We start from the raw sequence: 18927 nt of genomic DNA, 5'->3' as shown, positions 1-18927 counted from the left end.
CTCTTCTCACCTAGAGACTGTGCAATGGAACTTGTTAAAGAAAGGCCCAGGAAGAAAAAAATGTAAATGTGCTATTTTGTTCTAGACTCATCATGTAGAAGGACGTTACTCTCAAATGAAGCAATTAAAGAACCAGCTGTGCCCTGAGATGTTCATGCACAGCTCTACGTAGAACTTGGCTTTGTCTCTCCAGCCACCAGCTCTCAGGCTTGCTTTTCAACCAGACCACTGCTGGCAAACCGTGAGTTTGCCAGTTTATCCAAATGAGCCTTCAGGTGCTCCTTTACCAGAGATGCTCTTTGAGTTATTTGCAGGTTGCTTCTGTTTTTACCGCTACCTTCCTGCTAACAAAAGTTTGGTTTTTTGTTTGTTTTAAATGCCATCCCGTTTACCAGCAATTATTTGGTTGGAGTAGGATTGTTACACAAACCAGTGTTATCCATAAGGCGGTGCCACGTTTACTGCAGCTTGGTTCTGGCCACTGGTCAGACTTCATTTGAGAGTATCTATGCCAGGTTATTTCAGAGCATGTAATCAGTGGAAATCAGGCAAGTATGAATTGCTGCAAAAATAAATCATAAATGAACCTAACTTAAACCCTTTTTGTTACCAATAGGACCAGCACATACCTTTCTTGACAAAATACTAGCTGCCTCTCTCTCCCATTTTCCCTCAGTAATGGCACAGATGAGAATTATGTACAATAATGGCATATACATTCTGTCTCTACCCACCAAGCCGCTCTTTTCCATTCAAAATAGCTATATAAGGGGCAGTGGCTTATATACAGGATCATATGATGTGGCCACCATTCTGATAACTGCTTGGTATGAATCAGCCTTTTTTATCTGATTCCACTCCTTTTGGGGAGCATGCAAAAGAAAGATAAGTAAAATTCCACTGTGCATCATGTATACAGACTTGGTGGTACAAAAAATAGTGAGCTATGTCTGCATCAATATTCCAATTTTTTCCAGATGTGGCCACCAATTTGGGTGCCCTTCTCTCTGGGTGCCCAATTTAAGACACCCTGGCCTTTACAGAAGTCCTGAGCTCCTGTTTAGAGCTGGTTAAAAAAATTCTGACAAAACATTTTTGGCAGAATTTGTCTATTCATCAAAATGGCAGTGTTTTGTGGAAAAGGTTCAATTTTAAGAAACTCCTGATGGATTCCAGGCATCCTGATTTGGGGTGAAAAATTCCAAAAAATGTCATGGAACTAATATTTGGTTTCCCAGCCAGCTCTACTGCCATTGACTTCCATTGGCGTTACAAGAGCTCACCACACTTTCAGTCTGATTTTCAGGTATCTTCTTCTGGACACCCCAAACCCAAGAAACTTGCAGTGAGGCCCCCAATACTGCAACTGATTATGAAAAGGCACAGCAGTGTGAACATAAGAACAGCCATACCAGCTCAGACCAAGGGTCCATCTAGCCCAGTATCTTCTCTTCTGACAGTGGCCAATGCCAGGTGCCCCAGAGGGAATGAACAGAACAGGTAATCACCAAGTGATCCATCCCCCGTCTCCCATTCCCAGCTTCTGTCAAACAGCTTCTGTCAAACCATCCCTGCCCATCCTGGCTCATACCCATTGATGGACTTGTCCTCCATGAATTTATCTAGTTCCATTTTGAACTCTGTTATAGTCTTGGCCTTCACAACATCCTCTGTGCTTGCACGGAATCCCATTGACTCCAATGGGTCTTCCGCATGGGCTCAGTGGCTGATCCATGTGTTGCAACTTGCAGGATTGGAACCCAAATTGTCACTTTTGAAATTTTGGGGCATACTGAGTGAATACTACCAGAGCAGCCCAGAACATGTGGGGCTTAATTGATCTCAAAATAAAAAGTTGGCTCTATTAGAAGCTATAGTTGTGGTCTTGTGAATTTTTCATTTAGGAATTGGTCCATGGAATTAAAATCTTTTCAAGGACCTAATTTACCTCCTAACTCCAATTTCTCCCCTGCATGGTCCTCAAAATATTATTCTGCAAGCCCTGAGGGTCCTTCGGGTAAATTGTGTTCCATGTGGTCCGTGCTGTATGTAACACATATAAGTGCAGAAAAAATAAGCTAAAATGAAAGGATCTGTTCTCTTTTCAAAAATCAGGGTCCTAAAAATAATTGAAGTGTATAAAAATCAACACCATAGTTTTCCAATAGATAGTCCATAAAAGAATTTGGGATTCTAGTCTTCCTCCTTCTTGGGGAAAGCATTTGCCCTCAAGGTCTCCATGCAGTTCACTAGAATCAAAGCTCCAGTTAACTCTCGCCACTGTTTGGTCAAAGGGTTTTTCATTTTGTCCAAAGCCGACTGCAGGTCTTGTAACACATCTCTGTAGCTGTCTCCATAGTGAGCGCCCCATGTGTACAGAAAATCATATGCAGGTTTCCACATCATCTGCAAAGAATTTTTTTTTTAATATTAGGAGAAAACAAAGCAACATACAATGGCTTTCTAGATCTACTATAAGGGTATAGTAATTAAAAAGTTATAGAAAAGGAAACAAATTAACTTTTGTTCTTTGAACACACTGAAGTACTTTCCCATGCAAACCAGGTTCAGATAAAAACTGCAATGTCCCATACATGCTGTCAGCTTTTCTATAGATATGGACGTTTTAGTGAAATAAGTAGCAATAAAATGATCGTGTCCCTTTAAATGTTGAATGTATCAAATGGACAACCATATATCTGTCTGAATAATTTGTACCTAGTATAGTTACAAGTAATGCAAAATATCACTAACAGTGAAAAGATGGGGAGGAATATTTTCTTGTTTCACTTTAATGTATGCATTCAACAGCATTTTGCACACAGTGAACTTCATTATTCTGTGGATGGTCAGTTGCACTTGTCTTGTGAATCAGAATTACGGTGTCTCCCTCATGCACTGCTCAGATTGGAGCTTATATACCTGCTTTGCCAGAGGGTGAGAGCAGCAGAAAGGCTGAAACTGAAGAGGCAGTAGGCAGGTAAGTGTCCAGAAAAGAAGAAAGGGGGGGTAGCCCTAAGCATATTTGGAATTTTGCTCTCTGTGGCTTTGATCCTAGAAACACTTAAGTCACTCGTGCGTAAAGGTTTGCTTATAAATATCAGCAAGGGAGTAGAAAAATCTTTATAAAAACTTAAAATAAAAAATCAGGACATATAATCTATCATCAACTTCTATTAATTTAAAAAAATTCAAGTTGATAGTACCCCTTCTAAAGTATTCCTTAACATTTAGTTCATGACAAGCAGAGTTTATGGGGCATTTGAAGTCATTGGTGCTATGACAATTTTCACCAGCTGACGATCTGTCCCTACATCTTTTAAAGTGCTGACAGACACTCGGGGGGAGGGAAGCTCCATCTCTGAAGGACTTCCAGATCAAATTCCCTCCGTTTGCTTGGTTTACAAATAAAAAAATTGTTTTCCAACTGCTACTTCTGCAAACTTAACCTGGGCTGTGAAAGTCGGGCTGTGTTCTCTCTGGCTTGCTGATCATCATCAGTAATAAAGATTCTGCAGCTGGAACTTAGTTAGCAATTGCATAGCTGGTGCATAAGGCAGGATGGAATCCAAGTCTCTTTCCCAGAGGTGCATTGGCTCTGCTGTGTTAATGGGAATATAAAGCTGCAGTAAGCAGATAGGACTCTGTATATATACAGATCTGTTGAGTGAGAAAGGCTACACCGAAATGGTACTTTCTGACTATTCCTGCACTTTTATAGGGTTTTATTGTAGGATATTGTTACTCCTTTTTGACCAAACCAGCTAGCCAATTTTGAGGGTCCTGAGGGTTGTTCTCCTGGGGAGGAGAAATTGAAGATTGACGCAATCCCATTTATTTACAAAGGCTGTACAAAGGACTGATTCCCTGAACACAGCAGGAATCAAACCACAGCAAAGACAGTTTCTTTGCTCACGGCTCCTGCCAGCACTTAGCCCAAAAGTTCTCACTCAACCTTTTCTCAAGAGCATCAGTGCTTCTGTGGCTGTGTCCTTCCTTAGATATTTTTAAGGTCAGGCTTGACAAAGCCCTGGCTGGATGATTTAGTTGGGGATTGGTCCTGCTTTGAGCAGGGGATTGGACTAGATGACCTCCTGAGGTCCCTTCCAACCCTGATATTCTATGATTCTTTCTGCTACTTCTCTCACAGAGACACACACCTCTACCAAACAATCCCCAGAGAACCCCCTCCACCCACATAGCCCTATTTCTGGCAAGTCTTGGGTGTCTTTGTGTTTTGGGTGAAGGCTCCTATTGCTTCAGCAATCCAGTTCATAATAATATTAGCAGTTCCTAGCTCTTATACAGAGCTTTTCATCAGTAGATCTCAAAGTGCTTTTCAAATTATCGCCATTTTACAAAAGGGGAAACTGAGGCACAGAAAGAGGGCATGACTTGCCCAAGGTTATCTTGCAGGCCAGTGGCAAGGCTGGGAATTGAATCCAGGTGTCTTGAGTCCATAAAGGAACTTAATTGTTTCCTCCATTTATCCCATATGAAAGACGGCTCTCTCACACATACACACACACACACACAGTTTCAATGAGCTTTAAACCAACCTAGCACAATGTTATCAAGTAAAAATTTCAGGCAACACATAAAAAATCTTAATTGGTTTTTTGTTTTTAACTCTGACCATATGCTCTAACATGCTGAAACAAAGAATTTATTAACACCATCATGAGAATAAAGATACTCATTTATTTTATTTATAGCTATCCTAAGAAGCTCATCACTGCAGAATCGTATACGTGCCAGACAGTTGCTGCATTCCTGGTGCTTAGGTAGCAAAAGCAGCCAGAAAGCTGCTGCAGTGGGCAGTTGGGGATTTCCATGATATGAGGGAATTGCTGGTATTGTGCAGTTAGCTATGTTGGCTCTATGCCAGCCTCTCTGGACTAGGTGGAGGGCCAGAGTGTGGGAAAGGTTAAAAAGATGGGGCTGCAGCATGCTGTAACCAGTAATCCTCATTAGCTTTGTGGAGGGAAGGGAAGGGCAGCATTGCAAGCAATGATAGAGCAGCCCTTAAGCCGCCCTGACTTGTGCCAGAGGCTACTTATGGCCCTGGGCAGCCAGAGGATTGTTAAAAAGGTGGGTAGGAGAACAGTTTGCTTTTTCCTTCCCTTCAGCTGTGCTGAGCTCTCCTCCAACATAGCTGAAGATTTATCCCATCCACACCTGTATATCAAACACTGTGGCAAAAGTTCAAAACGGTTGTGTAAATTAACTCTGTAATGAATTTGTTAGAGTTACTAACTCAGCTGCTGTCTGCATGCAAAAATCTTTACTACTACTAATGCTTAATGTTTGCTAGTTCAGCGCCATCTCCACTACTAGCTGAATGTGTTAATTGGAGGGTTAAAATGATTTGAGAGTTAGCTTGCACTTTTCACATCAAATTGGAAAGCTGAAGATTCCAAGCAATATTTTAAAAAGTTCTCGGGATCTAAAAACCAAAGTGATCCAATCCAGCCACCCAATCCAGCCAATCCAATCCATATAAGATCATTAATAAGATGCAGTCCTATAAAGCTTTAAAGAAAGAGCCTTTCAATTTCACTAAACTGTAATGATGAAAAAACACCAAGTCATTGTGTATGTGCCCAAGAATTCACTGAGGGGAGGAAAACAAATAGCTAATCTTTCACTCTGAAAAGTGAAATTGAACAAATGAGGTCCACACAGCATCTGCTTTATAACAAAACATGTTTTTTTGCCAAAGCCCTTGGATAGAATCCATTACAAGGAGATATTAAGGAAACTACAATAAGGTCTTGTCTACGCACAAGCTTGCACTGGTTCAGCTACGCCAATGCAAATCCCTGTGTGGACATACATTGCTTTAAAAATGCCTATGTTGGTTTAACTAAACTGATATAAACCAGGTTTTATATCACACACAGCGTTGCACTGGTTTGAACTAAACCAGTTTTAAAACAACATCTTTAATTAGTGCAGTTTTGTCAGCTGACCTAGGGAAGTCTCTTCACTGCTTGGTGCCTCAGTTTCCCCATCTCTGAATGGGAATAATGATACTGACCTCCTTTGTGTTGTCCTGATGACAAGAGCTGTAAGAGGTATCATTATTATTATTTATTTGTATGTCAATCAGGCCTAAGTGGTCATATAGTGAGAGGTGATCTTTCATGGATTGAAGTGGCCTGAATGATTATTCATTACAAATATTAGTTTTGAATTTAAATACATGGATGCTTTTTTCATTATCTAGCCAATGTTACAGGTGGCTAAATAGTATTCAGCAAATAATCGATTCAATTAATGTTTCCTGTTAATTGTCCAATTATTATTCACAAATCATTCCCCACCCCATGTCCAGTTATTGGGCCAGCTACAGTCATGAATTAGAAACTAGTTATGAGCAAGGATTCCAGGTTGTAATGCAGTGTTTTGTATCAGGAGTCTCTGATATCTGTGAAGTATATTAAGAAATGAGTATTAGCAATCATTTTAAAATAAGTTGTAAGATTGTGATAATATTGTAAAGATACTTAGGGTGAAATCCTGCACCTACTGAAGTTAATGACAGTACATTTTCATCCTGACCTCTGATTTTTATATGTATAATTCCATGTATGGATGTAGAATTTTGTGAGCACAAAATTAGAGGCCAGTGTTTTAAATTTTTTTCACCGTGTGACAGTTGGACACACCCTAAGTTTGTTGACTTTCAGAGAAGGAACCTTTAGCAACCCCCCTCTCGTTCCCTAGGTTTTTCATGAGGAGTTGATTATAGAAGAATAAGGGTGTTAAGAAGAATTGGATTTAGTCCTACGTTCTGGTGGGTTGTAAGTCTTTTTTGGATTGACACTGTTTCCAGCTAGATATCTTTGCATTTGTATCTTTAAAATATTGTATGCTGGCTTTTTTAATACAGTCATCTAGGATGGATCCTTACTCATCTCAATAAATAAATGATTAAACAAATTGATAGACGGGTGTAGCTTTTTCTACAATGTTCTTTTTTTTTTTAAATATATGTTGCTATTTTTATGTTGCAAGTAGCTACACTATGTTTGCAGCAGCCAGCATCGCTGCACAGTAGAGAGTTTTGTATGTAGTTTAACATCAAGAATATACAAATCTCTTGAAAATAAGAGACGTGGGTGGGCCAACTTAATGTGTGTGTGTGTGTGTGTTGATGCGCTTCCCCGCGTGCGCCCTCTCCCCCCTCCCCATCCCTGCTAAACAAGGACAGCTATTTGTTTGCAGTAAATATTTCATTTGATGTTTCATAGTGACAGTTTAATATTATTGGGATCTGCATCGAAGTTTGACTAATGTCTCTACATGATGTCACTATAGCCAGAGAAGGAATAAGACCGTTGTACAATTTAGTTCCTTTTTGTGTCAAATAATATTCTCCGTATAATGCAGGCTGCAAACTAAATGTAATTTTCCTTCTAAAATTTGAAATGTATCTTATCAAAGTCACAGTCTGCCAGTGTTGAAGCATAGGCCTAGCCATACAAATGAGAGCAGCAGCATACATTTGAAAACCCAAAGGGCATTCTTCTTACACTTTTGATGGGAACAAGATAACTATTACATTTCCCTAAGTGTACGTTCAGTTGTTGACAGTGAATCTAGTGAGAAATGTTTATTACACCTCCCAACATTACTTGCATTGTGTCAGATTTGCTTGGATGCGAGAACAACAACATAATCAGTTAAAATGAAATAACGTAGATTTTGAATTCCACTTTGGGAAATCATTTAATATAAAAATGACAATTTGATGATGTCTCTCAAAGATGTACTGATTCCTTGGTAGTGCAAATGGAAAAGAAAAATAATATATTGAATAGGCCATAAATTACTGCTGTGTCTTGTATCTGAAAAGGAGACCTCAGACCTAAATAGCCTTAAGGCAGCAATCTAGGTTTTGGGAGCTTTCAGGCTCCAAAAAGTAATTCTACCCAGGGACTGAGTGAGCATGAGTAAGTTCAGTCGAATTTAGCCGCGTTAGGTCAATTTTAAAATGAAAACATCCACACAACCAACCCCGTTCCGTTGACTTAAAGGGCTCTTAAAATCGACTTCTGTACTCCTCCCGAGCGAGGGGAGTAGCGCTAAAATCGACTTTGCTGGGTTGAATTTGGGGTCGTGCGGATGCTAATCGACGGTATTGGCCTCCGGGAGCTATCCCAGAGTGCTCCATTGTGACCGCTCTGGACAGCACTTTGAACTCGGATGCACTAGCTAGGTACACAGGAAAAGCCCCAGGAACTTTTGAATTTCATTTCCTGTTTGGTCAGCGTGGCAAACTCAGCAGCACCGGTGACCATGCAGTCCCCCCAGCATGGAGCGAACGGGAGACACTGGATCTGATTGCTGTATGGGGAGAAGCATCTGTGCAGGCAGAACTCCGATCAAAAAGAAGAAATGCAAATATATTTGCCAAAATCTCTCAGGGCATGGTGGAGAGAGGCTACACCAGGGACACACAGCTGTGCCGCATGAAAGTTAAGGAGCTGAGGCAAGCCTACCAAAAGATAAAGGAGGCAAATGGTCACTCCAGGTCAGAGCCCCAAACATGCCGCTTCTATGATCAGCTGCATGCCATTCTAGGAGGGGACCCTACCACTACCCCACCACTGTCCATGGACACCTGCAAGGGGGTAGTCTCACGCAACAGGGAGGAGGATTTTGTGGATGAGAAGGAGGAGGAGAATGCGCAGCAGGCAAGTGGTGAATCCATTCTCCTGGGCAACCAGGAACTTTTCATCACCCTGGAGCCAATACCCTCCAAAGGTGGGATCTCTGACCCTGAAGCTGGAGAAGGCACCTCTGGTGAGTGCACACTTGTAACTACAGTACAGGGTTTAAAAGCAATAGTGTTTAATGTTTAATTTGCACTGAAGAATTGGGATGCATTCGCAGCCAGTACAGCTACTGGAAAAGTCTGTTCACATGTCTGGGGATGGAGCGGGAATCCTCCAGGGACATCTCCATGAAGCTCTCCTGGAGGTACTCTGAAAGTATTCTGGCATCATTGCAGCACAAAGCATGGAAGTGAATGGTCCTGGGTTTTGATCACATTCAAGCAACATTCGGTCTATATCTTTCTGTGTTAGCCTCAGGAGAGTGATGCCATTCATCGTCACCTGGTTGAAATAGGGGAATTTTTGCAAGGGAACAGTAAAAGGACCCCGCTCATGCTGGGCTGTTTGCACTTGGCTAAAAGAGATCATCCTGGAGAATAGCACGCAGTTGTGTAGGGGGAGATGTATGCTGCACATCCATCCAAAAACTGCAACTCCTCCTTTTAGATGTGAAACCCCACCCATTGCTTGCTATGGGAAAGGATGGCAATGCAGTTTGAAAACATTCCCACATGTTATGCATAAGAAGCCAACCCCGCATACTCTTTGCCTTACCATGGCTGCATGGAAACCGAATTCTGTTGCCCAGCCGTTTGTGATGTGTCACCATACCAGCAGGTGCTCAATATAAAAGGCAAAATGCGACCTTGTACCTAAACCACATGTGCTGTCTGCTGTGAATTGCTTGATTCACTGTGAAAGAGTCTCCCTTTTGTTCTCAGAAATGTATCATCTTAAATTTTACTCTCCCTTTTTTTCTCCCCCCAGGTGCAAATGTTTCTAGGCTCCCCCATCATCTCCGTCCCTGAGGTTATCGCAGATTAGAAGGCGAAAAAAAACGCACTCGCAATTACATGTTTTCCGAGCTCATGCAGTCCTCCCGCACTGATAGGGCACAGCTGAATGCATGGAGGCATTCAGTGTTAGAGGCTAGGAAGGCATTAAGTGAGCGCGAAAAGCGGAGGCAGGAGGCAATGCTAAGGCTAATGCGGGAGCAAGCGGACATGATGAAGCATCTGGTGCAGCTGCAGGAAAGCCAACAAGAGCACAGACCCCTGCTGCATCCATTGTACAACCGCTTGACCTCCTCCCCAAGTTCCATATCCTCCTCACCCAGATGCCCAAGAATGCGGGGTGAGGGGGGGGAGAAGGAGGCTCTGGGCACCCAGCCACTCCATTCCAGAGGATGGCCCAAGCCACAGAAAGCTGTCATTCAAACAGTTTGATTTGTCGTGTGGCTACAATAAGCAATGTGGCCTTGTCCTTCCCTCCTCCCCACCCGGGCCACCTTGTCAGTTATCTCCCTTTTTTTAAAATTAATAAAGAAAGAATGCATGGTTTCCAAACAATAGTTACTTTATTTCGAAGGGGGGAGGGTGATTGGCTTACAGGAAATTAAAATCAACAAAGGGGGCAAGTTTGCATCAAGGAGAAATACTCACAACTGTCACACTGAAGCCTGGCCAGTCATGAAACTCATGTGCAGCGCGCCTTGCTGTGCTCTTCTAATCGCCCTGGTGTCTGGCTGCTCAAAATGGGATGCCAGGCGATTTGCCTCAACCTCCCACCTCACCATAAACATCTCCCCCTTACTCTCACAGTTATTATGGAGCACACAAAAAGCAGCAATAACAATGGGAATGTTGGCTGCACTGAGGTCTGACCTAGTCAGCAAACAGCGCCAGCGAGCTTTTAAATGTCCAAAGACACATTCTACCACCATTCTGCACTTGCTCAGCCTATAGTTGAACTGCTCCTTAGTACTGTCTAGGCTGCCTGTGTACGGCTTCATGAGCCATGGGAGCAAGGGGTAACTATGGGAACTGGGTCCCAAAGGATAACTATTGGCATTTCAACATCCCCAACGGTAATTTTCTGGTCTGGGAAATAAGTCCCTTTTTGCAGCTGCTCGAACAGCCCGGAGTTCCTAAAGATGCGAGCATCATGCACCTTTCCCGGCCATACCATGTTGATGTTGGTGAAACATCCCGTGTGATCCACCAGTGCTTGCAGCACCATTGAGAAGTACCCCTTGCAGTTTACTTACTGGTTGGCAAGGTGGTCTGGTGCCAAGATAGGGATATGAATTCCATCTATCGCCCCACCACAGTTAGGGAAACCCATTGCAGCAAAGCCATCCACTATGACCTGCACATTTCCTAAAGTCACTACCCTTGATAACAGAACGTTAATGATTGCATTGGCTACTTGGATCACAGCAGCCCCACAGTAGATTTGCCCACTCCAAATTGATTCCCGAGTGACTGGTAGCAGTCAGGCGTAGCAAGCTTCCACAGGGCTATCGTCACTTGCTTCTCAGCTGTCAGGGAAGCTCTCATCTTGGTATTCCTGCACTTCAGGGCGGGGGAAAAGCAACTCACAGAGTTCCAGGAAACTGGCCTTATGCATGCAAAAGTTTGCAGCCACTGTGAATCATTCCATACCTGCAACGCTATGTGGTCCCACCAGTCTGTGCTTGTTTGCCAGGCCCACAATACGGGTTCCATTGTATCAACCAGCCCCACTGCCACCATGATGTCCCAATTGCCACAGCCCATGCTTTCAGGAACATTTGTGTCCATGTCCTCATCAAAATCGTCCTCATGCTGGCATCTCTTAGCCCGGTTCCGCATATACTCCAGGATAATGCATGAGGTGTTTACAATGCTTACAACAGCAGCGGTGAGCTGAGCAGGCTCCATGTTTGCTGTGGTATGGCGTCTTCAGGAGAGCAGAGTTGCAGCGGAAGTGGTGGATGACGACGGATGCCATGAGAATAGATATTTACACAGAACGATGAGAGGACCTGCGAGGTGGATTCATGGCACCAAGAGAGCAGAGTTGCAGTGGAAGTGGTGGATGACGACAACATGGAGAAATTTGCTATTGAGACTGAGCTCATTTACAAGAGCAGGAGAGCAGAGCTGTAGCAGAAGCGGTGGAGGATGACGGTTAGCAGTCGTACTGCACCGTCTGCTGACGGCAGCACCCAGGACACAACAGCTGAGCTGAGTGGGCTCCATGCTTGCCGTGATATAGCATCTACATGGAAAAAAGGCGCAAAACGATTGTCTGCCGTTGCGTTCCCGGAGGGAGGGGCGACTGACGACAGGTACCCAAAACCACCTGCGACAATGTTTTTGCCCCATCAGGCATTGGGAGCTTAACTCAGAATTCCAATGGACAGCAGAGACTGCGGGAACTGTGGGATGTGACCCACAGTGCACCGCTCCGTAAGTCAATGCTAGCCATGGTAGTGAGGACGCACTCCGCCGACTTAATGAGCTTAGTGTGGACATACGCAAACGACTGTATAAAATCGATTTCTAAGAATCGACTTCTATAAAATCGACCTAATTTCTACTTTCTCAATGCAAGAATTAGTCCCTCTGGAAAAGGGACTTTCAATCTCACTCACAGTGTAGACCTCACTTCCTAGAGACTGCAATGTGGACCATCTCATTTGCAATCATGAAGGTCATTGCCTTACATAATTGAAATTGTAGAACATCCCAGTAGCAAGTACACACACACAAAATACAGTTTTGGTATATTACTAGCTGTTGAGCATCTGGATACAAGGAAGGGAGGTAGCAGCTTGTGCCGAGCCAAATCTCTCTGAGGACAACCAGCATGTGCTCTATAGACCATCAGTGGTCCGTGGACCACACTTTGAGAACAGCTGCTCTAGAAAAAGGATTGAGGTACATCGATGACCAGAAGGGGATATCTGACAGTGCTTCTACACATAGTACTCCTAAGGATTTCATTTTCCATGGCTGCCAGTGTGGCAACTGCCACAAACAATGCATGTGCTGTTTTTAAAATTTAGACCAAAGGAAAGGTGTTTTTGTCACCTAGTTAATCTTTCATTTTAGTACCATGCATGGCCATATGTGCTTTATGAAAATGGGCACCCTATTTCTCTTTAAATGGTTTATTCTCTATCATTTTATTTAGTATTTATATAGCACCATAAGTCTGCATGGCGCTGGAGAGAAATTAAAAAGTTCTGTTTCTGCTCTGAGTTACACAGGGGAAAATCTGAAGAAACGCCATGGAAATCAATGGATATACATCCATGGAGGCAAAAAATAGAATCCGACCTATTGTCCCTACCTCAGAGAGCTGACAGTCTGGGTTGTTGTCAACAGATGAAGGAAGGGGCAGGAAAGAGAAGAATAAGCACTATAGCAAGCCAGATGCTGAAATATGATGGACATTTAAGTTGCCTGTGTAGTTGTTAGTGATTATTTTCTGTTGGGTTTTGGAATTTTAGACTGAGGTAAGGCAAAAGTGGAACAAACAGTGCTGGGGCTGTTCAGTGGAAAGTTAGTGGGGGACTAGGCACTAGCAGTGGAAAGCTAACTAAAAGAAGTGGGTCTGAAGAAGGATTTTGAAGGACAGAGAGGATGCATTCAAGCACATACAGGGCAGGGAGAGCACAGCTATAAAGACATGAGGAAGAAGAGGAGGCAAAGGGAGCAATGAGGCAAGAAGAGTGGGAAGAGTCTGGGATGCAACTTGGGAAGTAGGTAAAAAACAAGGGCAGAGATTCAGACAGCAGCAGAATCATTCAGAACCTTGAAAGTGAGAACAAGGAGGTTCAAGTTGATACGGATAGAAACTGAGCCACTCAAATGACTTAAAGGGTTGGGGTTACAAGATCAGCATGGAAGGAAAGGATGATCGTTCTAGCCAACATGCTGCAGATAGAACAGAGGAAAGAGGGGAAGGATCAGGGATTCTAAAAGGCAGGTGGTGCACACCAGGTGTGAGGGAGAAGAAATGAGATTGCTGTCAACCAGATGTGAAGAGAAAAAGAAAGAGAGAGGAGCAAAAAATGACCAAAAATTGTGAGCTTGAATGATTGAGAAAAGAGTGGAGAGTTCAGTGTTAGTGAGGCAGTAGAGGAGGAGTGATGAATTCAGATTTTACCATGGACAGTTTGTGAAAGTACCAAGATATCAAGACAGGAGGAGATGCCAGAAAGATGGGGAGAGATGGGAGCCTAGACAGGGAAAGAGATCAGAATGGAGAGGCAGATTTGAGTATCTGCAGAGGTGCGAGAGTAGTTCATGAGGCTGTTCAGGAGGAAAAACTTGGCTGAGAACAGAATCCTGGAAATCATCGACTAATAAGGGCAAGTAGGAGAAAGAGGATCCACTGAATTAATACTCATCCATGAAGTAGGAGAACCAAGGAGTTATGGAAAGTGAAGGAAGGAGGAGGGTCTTAAGGAGATGTGGGTGTTAAAAACATGGTGTTAAAGACACCTGAGAAATGAAGAATACTTCACTCTTACTTAGCATTTTTCATCTACGTAGCTCATAAGCTTTATTGAGGAGGAGAAGTATCATTAGGCCCATTGCAGAGAGTAAAACTAAGGCACAGAGACTTGCCCACGGTCACAGAATGGGACAGGAGGGTTGCAGAGTTAGGAATAGAACCAGGTCTCCTGAGTCCCAGTCCAGTTCCCCATCCACTAAGCCATCCCTCCTCCTCCCTTAGACCAGTGGTTCTCAACCTTTTTCTTTCGGAGGCCCCCACAACATGCTATAAAAACTCCATGGCTCACCTGTGCCACAACAACTGTTTCTCTGCATAGCCAGTAGATTAAAAACCAGGGCCAGCATTAGGGGGTAGCAAGCAGGGCAATTGCCCGGGGCCTCATGCCACAGGGGGCCCCATGACGCTATGTTGCTTGGGCTTTGGCTTCAGCCCTGGCCAGTGGGGCTCGGGCTTCAGCTTTCTGTCCTGAGCCCCAGCGAGTCTAACTCAAGCCCTGCTCTCTGGTTTATTTTGGCAGACTCCCTGAAACCTGCTTACGGCCCCAGTTGAGAACTACTGCCTTAGACTCAGAAAGTAAGTGGCTTTTGTTAAGGCCCTTTTCTGTGGGGAGAGCAGCAATCTCACTAGGAGGAGGGGACATCAAGAAAACACTTGAATGAAAGGCAGAAGTTCTCTGGGAATAGATAATCCACCTCAGTAGCTTTGAAATGAAGCAAGCCCCAGGGAAGATGAAGGAGAGTGAAGTGAGGACTAACTTGGGCAAGGAAACAACATGCTGAAGATAAAGGAAGGGAGCCAGAGGTGACTGATAAGAGAGAGGGAAGGAAAAAGGCTGATTATGAGGGAGGAAGAGTGGGCCATGGGGTGGAGGAAATAAGCTGAGATTTAAGGTGGACAGAAGCAAAGATTTCAGAGTAAACTCTTATTTATTATTTGATTACAGTAGTTCCAAGGGCCTCTATTGAAATTTCTAGGCACCCTATGAACAAATAGTGAGAGATAGTCCCTGCCCTGAGGAGTTCACAGTTTAAATAGGGAGACAATCAAAGGAGGGAGGGGTGGACTGCACAAGGATGGGGAAGAAAGGCTCACACAGTATTTGCGCATAGAAAAGTGTGCTGTAAACATTTTAGCAAGGCTGTGCAAGTAAAGAGCAGGAAGCCTTACCTCCAGTGCAACTTCTCCACTTCTGCCTCGGTGAGGTACTTCATAAGCCTCAATTTGTTGTTTTGTGAGTCGCGCTAATCTTTCTGCCAGCTCTCTCCAGCATTTGCCAAGCTTGACAGCCGAAGTCAAAAGGACAGTGTCCTGGATAAGACGTGCTACTAATCCTTGGCAATCTAACTTCAGAAGTGCCTGCAGTAACAATTTTTAGAATCAAGCAGCTTGGTCAGTATTTGAGAGCAAATAATTATTGTTTGTTCCTGTAACTATCCAGTAGATCTTTTCAAACATTAAGTTAGGCTAAACCTTTTTAGGTTCTCTATAAAAAAGTAACCGTGTTTACACTTTGGTACAAAAGGGATTGCCAATATTTTGTATAGGAAAGTTGCCCATAAGCTCAAGAAAAAAATTAAATTGGCATCCCATTGCTTCAGCATTCCAGCGTCAGTTGAATTCTGCCAAGTTTGAGGATCCTGAAGGGGAAAATAGCTTTCTCCAACATAAATATTTGGGACCTAAAATTTAGCTTCATGAACCTTAAAAATGAAATCAGAGCATGGTTATAATAAGGTGCGGTCCTTGTTCCACTTCTTTTCCAGAAAATCACTGATTACATTGGCCAGAGCATTTTAATTTCATCCCTCTGAATACCTGATAATTTGCTGACTATGATTCAAACTTACAAGGACACAAAAAGGGAAAACAAAACGTGTTATTTGGAACAAAGCAAATTAAAATGGTTCCAGTAGAAAAGTCCTGAAATGAATACATGTTATATTTCTGCTTTCTTATTGGCTTAGATTAGAGCAGGGTGGAAAATAACATTTTTTTCTGCAGAAAATTTTCTATGGACAATATCAACTGTTCAGTGAAATACCAAAAACCAAAATATTGCACCAAAAATTTAAGTTTTAGGTTTTCAGATGTTCAGTTTTTTTGAAAAAGTATCAACATGTTCTGCAGAAAGCGGATAATTTTTGGAAAATTTTGTTTAGCTAAAACCCCAATTTTCTGTTGAAAAACAGTTTTGAGGGAAAATTTTCAATGGGGTGCATTTTGTGGGACTGAATGAAACCCCTGATCTGTGCTGCCAGACCTTTTATGAACAGGAGTAATTTGCCACAAATAGTAATAGTGTTCATTGCTAGTTGCAAATTTCATACAGAATGATTATAGCTCTGGTTCTGAAGTCCTTACTCAGGCAAGACTCCAACTAAAAGCACTGTGAATTTTGCCTGTGTATGGATTTCAGGACTAACACTCAGATTACTAAATAAAGCACCATTATGAATTTTGCACTTTCCTGCTTTAAAGTTCCTGCCTCTATAAATAACTTTGTATGTTCCTGGTTGCATTGAATGGCATAGGGAAGGGGAACCTCACAAGTTACAAATAAAGGTCCAAATCCTGAATCCCCTCACCAACATACAAATACACAGGCTTTCTGTGAGGGGCTGGGGGCATGGAAACCTCCTTTTCCCTCGCACCTCAAAGAGCATTGACATAGCTGACCCAAAACTGCCACCTCACTCTCAGGCTTCAAGTAGCATCCAGCCCTTCTTCTCCCAGGGTTTTCTGGACAGCTCATCGGCATATTAACAAAATAACTTGCCATATTGCTGCCCCTCCTGCTCACCTCGCCTATTAAATGCTCTGATGCATTGCTGTGGAGACAGCTACAGCAGAACATTGTTCCACAGGGAGCTAGTGGTTGGTCCGTCCCCCTTTCCCCTGACCTCTGCTCAGACTTCTTTCTTCCCCACATAGCAGAACTGACAGTGTTACCACAGTTTTGTGCCCTCTTTGCTGGATGGGAATCATAGGTTTTGTCCATCACATTAGATTTAGCAGACTCTAAGTTGTGCTGCGCTGGTGCATATCCAGAGTAAACTCCCCTCAAGTCAGTACAATGGAAAGCAGAGTCTGGCCCAGGATGTCTAATCTTTTTGGCTAGCTGGATAGGTCTAACATATTGCTCAAAATACAAATGCAATTTGTACATATGCTCTGTTGAGCAGCACTGGACTCTGTCTGTTGAAGAACTGGGATTCATCTCATTTTAAACGTTAAAAAAACCTTCCCGTAAGTGGCATAGGTGATATTGTATCTGTAACTGTAGCTTTTATAAAGGCAGCAAGCCAAATTGGCATTTCAGAGCTGGAAATCGTACACCATTCACAGATAGGATATCTCCTTAGTCCTCTGATGTTTTATCCTGGCACCTGTATACATTCCCTGTCTTATAATGAGGTCTTCACACAGCTCTGTCTCCATTTGCTAGGTTGGCTAGTTACCCCTTTAACTCTTCTTGAGCCCAATTCATTTTTATATCACCTCCTGGGACGGGGGTGGCCAGCCTGTGGCTCTGGAGCCACACGCGGCTCTTCAGAAGTTAATATGCGGCTCCTTGTACAGGCACCGACTCCAGGGCTGGAGCTACAGGCGCCAACTTTCCAATGTGCCAGGGGGTGCTCACTGCTCAACCCCTGGCTCTGCCACAGGCCCTGCCCCCGCTCCACCCCTTCCTGCCCCCACCCCTGAGCCTGCCGTGCCTTCGCTCCTCCCCCCCAGAGCCTCCTGCACGCCACGAAACAGCTGATCGGGAGGTGTGGGGAGGGAGGGGGAGACGCTGATCGGTGGAGCTGCTGGGTGGGAGGCGCTGGGAGGGGGAACTGATGGGGGGCTGCTGACGTATTACTGTGGCTCTTTGGCAATGTACATTGATCAATTCTGGCTCCTTCTCAGGCTCAGGTTGGCCACCCCTGTCCTGGGACGTTAAGAACTTTACTCAGTTTGCAAGTGGCTGCTGCTGCCATCGCCTCTGGGCGGCGTATTTATAGGAGGTCCTTTGGAATGCTGACTTTTCAAAGGGAATGGATTAGTTATGTCAGGTAGCACTATAAGGGTGTCTGCAGTACTGGAGTGGCTAAGGGTCTGTCTACATTGCAATTAAACACCCCCTGCTGGCTCATAGTTCAGGCTATGGAGCTGTTCAATGGCAGGGTAGATATTCAGGCTCAGGCTGAAGCTGGGACCCTGTGAAGGGGGAAGGCTTAGTAGAAAAGCCACAGCTGTGAATTCATCAGAGAGCCATTATTATAACAAATATAAAACTTGGTCCTAAATAAGCCTTGTCTGCTTATCAGTCGAAGGGCCTCAGGCAGTAAGCTCAACTCCACTTTTTCTTGACTTAACAGAAACATTGTTGTATATGTGCACATTTTCAGATCTAGATTACATGAGGATCATAGGGTTTGTAATTCAACCATTCACCTGAAAGGTTGAAGTACAGCAGTTCTTGAAGAAAAACATCACTGAATCCAAGACTTGTTCAGCAAATTGCAAGTCTTCCTCTTGAAAATCTGAACATCTAAAAATAACTGTAATGACTTAATTGCCTTTCTTTAAGCAGCAACTACATGGATTATCAAGGTGTGAGACATGGTAGCTTTATACAGAAAATCAAGTCTTCAATAAATATACCATGTTTTCCTTGCCTTAAAAATATAAAAAAATTCTAAGCAGCTAGTTTATGATAGGTTTCGGTTTGCAAAGGGATCTGGAGCTTTCACTTGTAGGTCACTGGTTCAAATCCAGACTGGGCTGATAGTTTAAAAAAAGTTCCTAA

The 18927-nt window shown here is 43.4% G+C and overlaps 1 protein-coding gene across 1 annotated transcript in view; it reads right to left on the bottom strand.

Moving 5' to 3' along the window:
* Nucleotides 1-1532: 1532 nt before the first annotated feature.
* Nucleotides 1533-18927, bottom strand: part of MACC1 (MET transcriptional regulator MACC1) — a 30058-nt gene continuing 12663 nt past the window's right edge. Inside the window, exons 4-5 of the mRNA XM_074943342.1 lie at nucleotides 15303-15491; nucleotides 1533-2406 (exon numbers count right to left, since the gene is read on the bottom strand). Of these exons, the coding sequence (XP_074799443.1) occupies nucleotides 2194-2406; nucleotides 15303-15491 (402 nt within the window). The 3' untranslated portion in view covers nucleotides 1533-2193. The remainder of the gene's footprint in view (nucleotides 2407-15302; nucleotides 15492-18927) is intronic.

Source organism: Natator depressus, chromosome 2 (genome assembly GCF_965152275.1).
Source record: "Natator depressus isolate rNatDep1 chromosome 2, rNatDep2.hap1, whole genome shotgun sequence".
NCBI lineage: Eukaryota > Metazoa > Chordata > Testudines > Cheloniidae > Natator > Natator depressus.
Note: the sequence above shows the minus strand (reverse complement) of the source record. Positions and strands in the feature narration are given on the sequence as shown.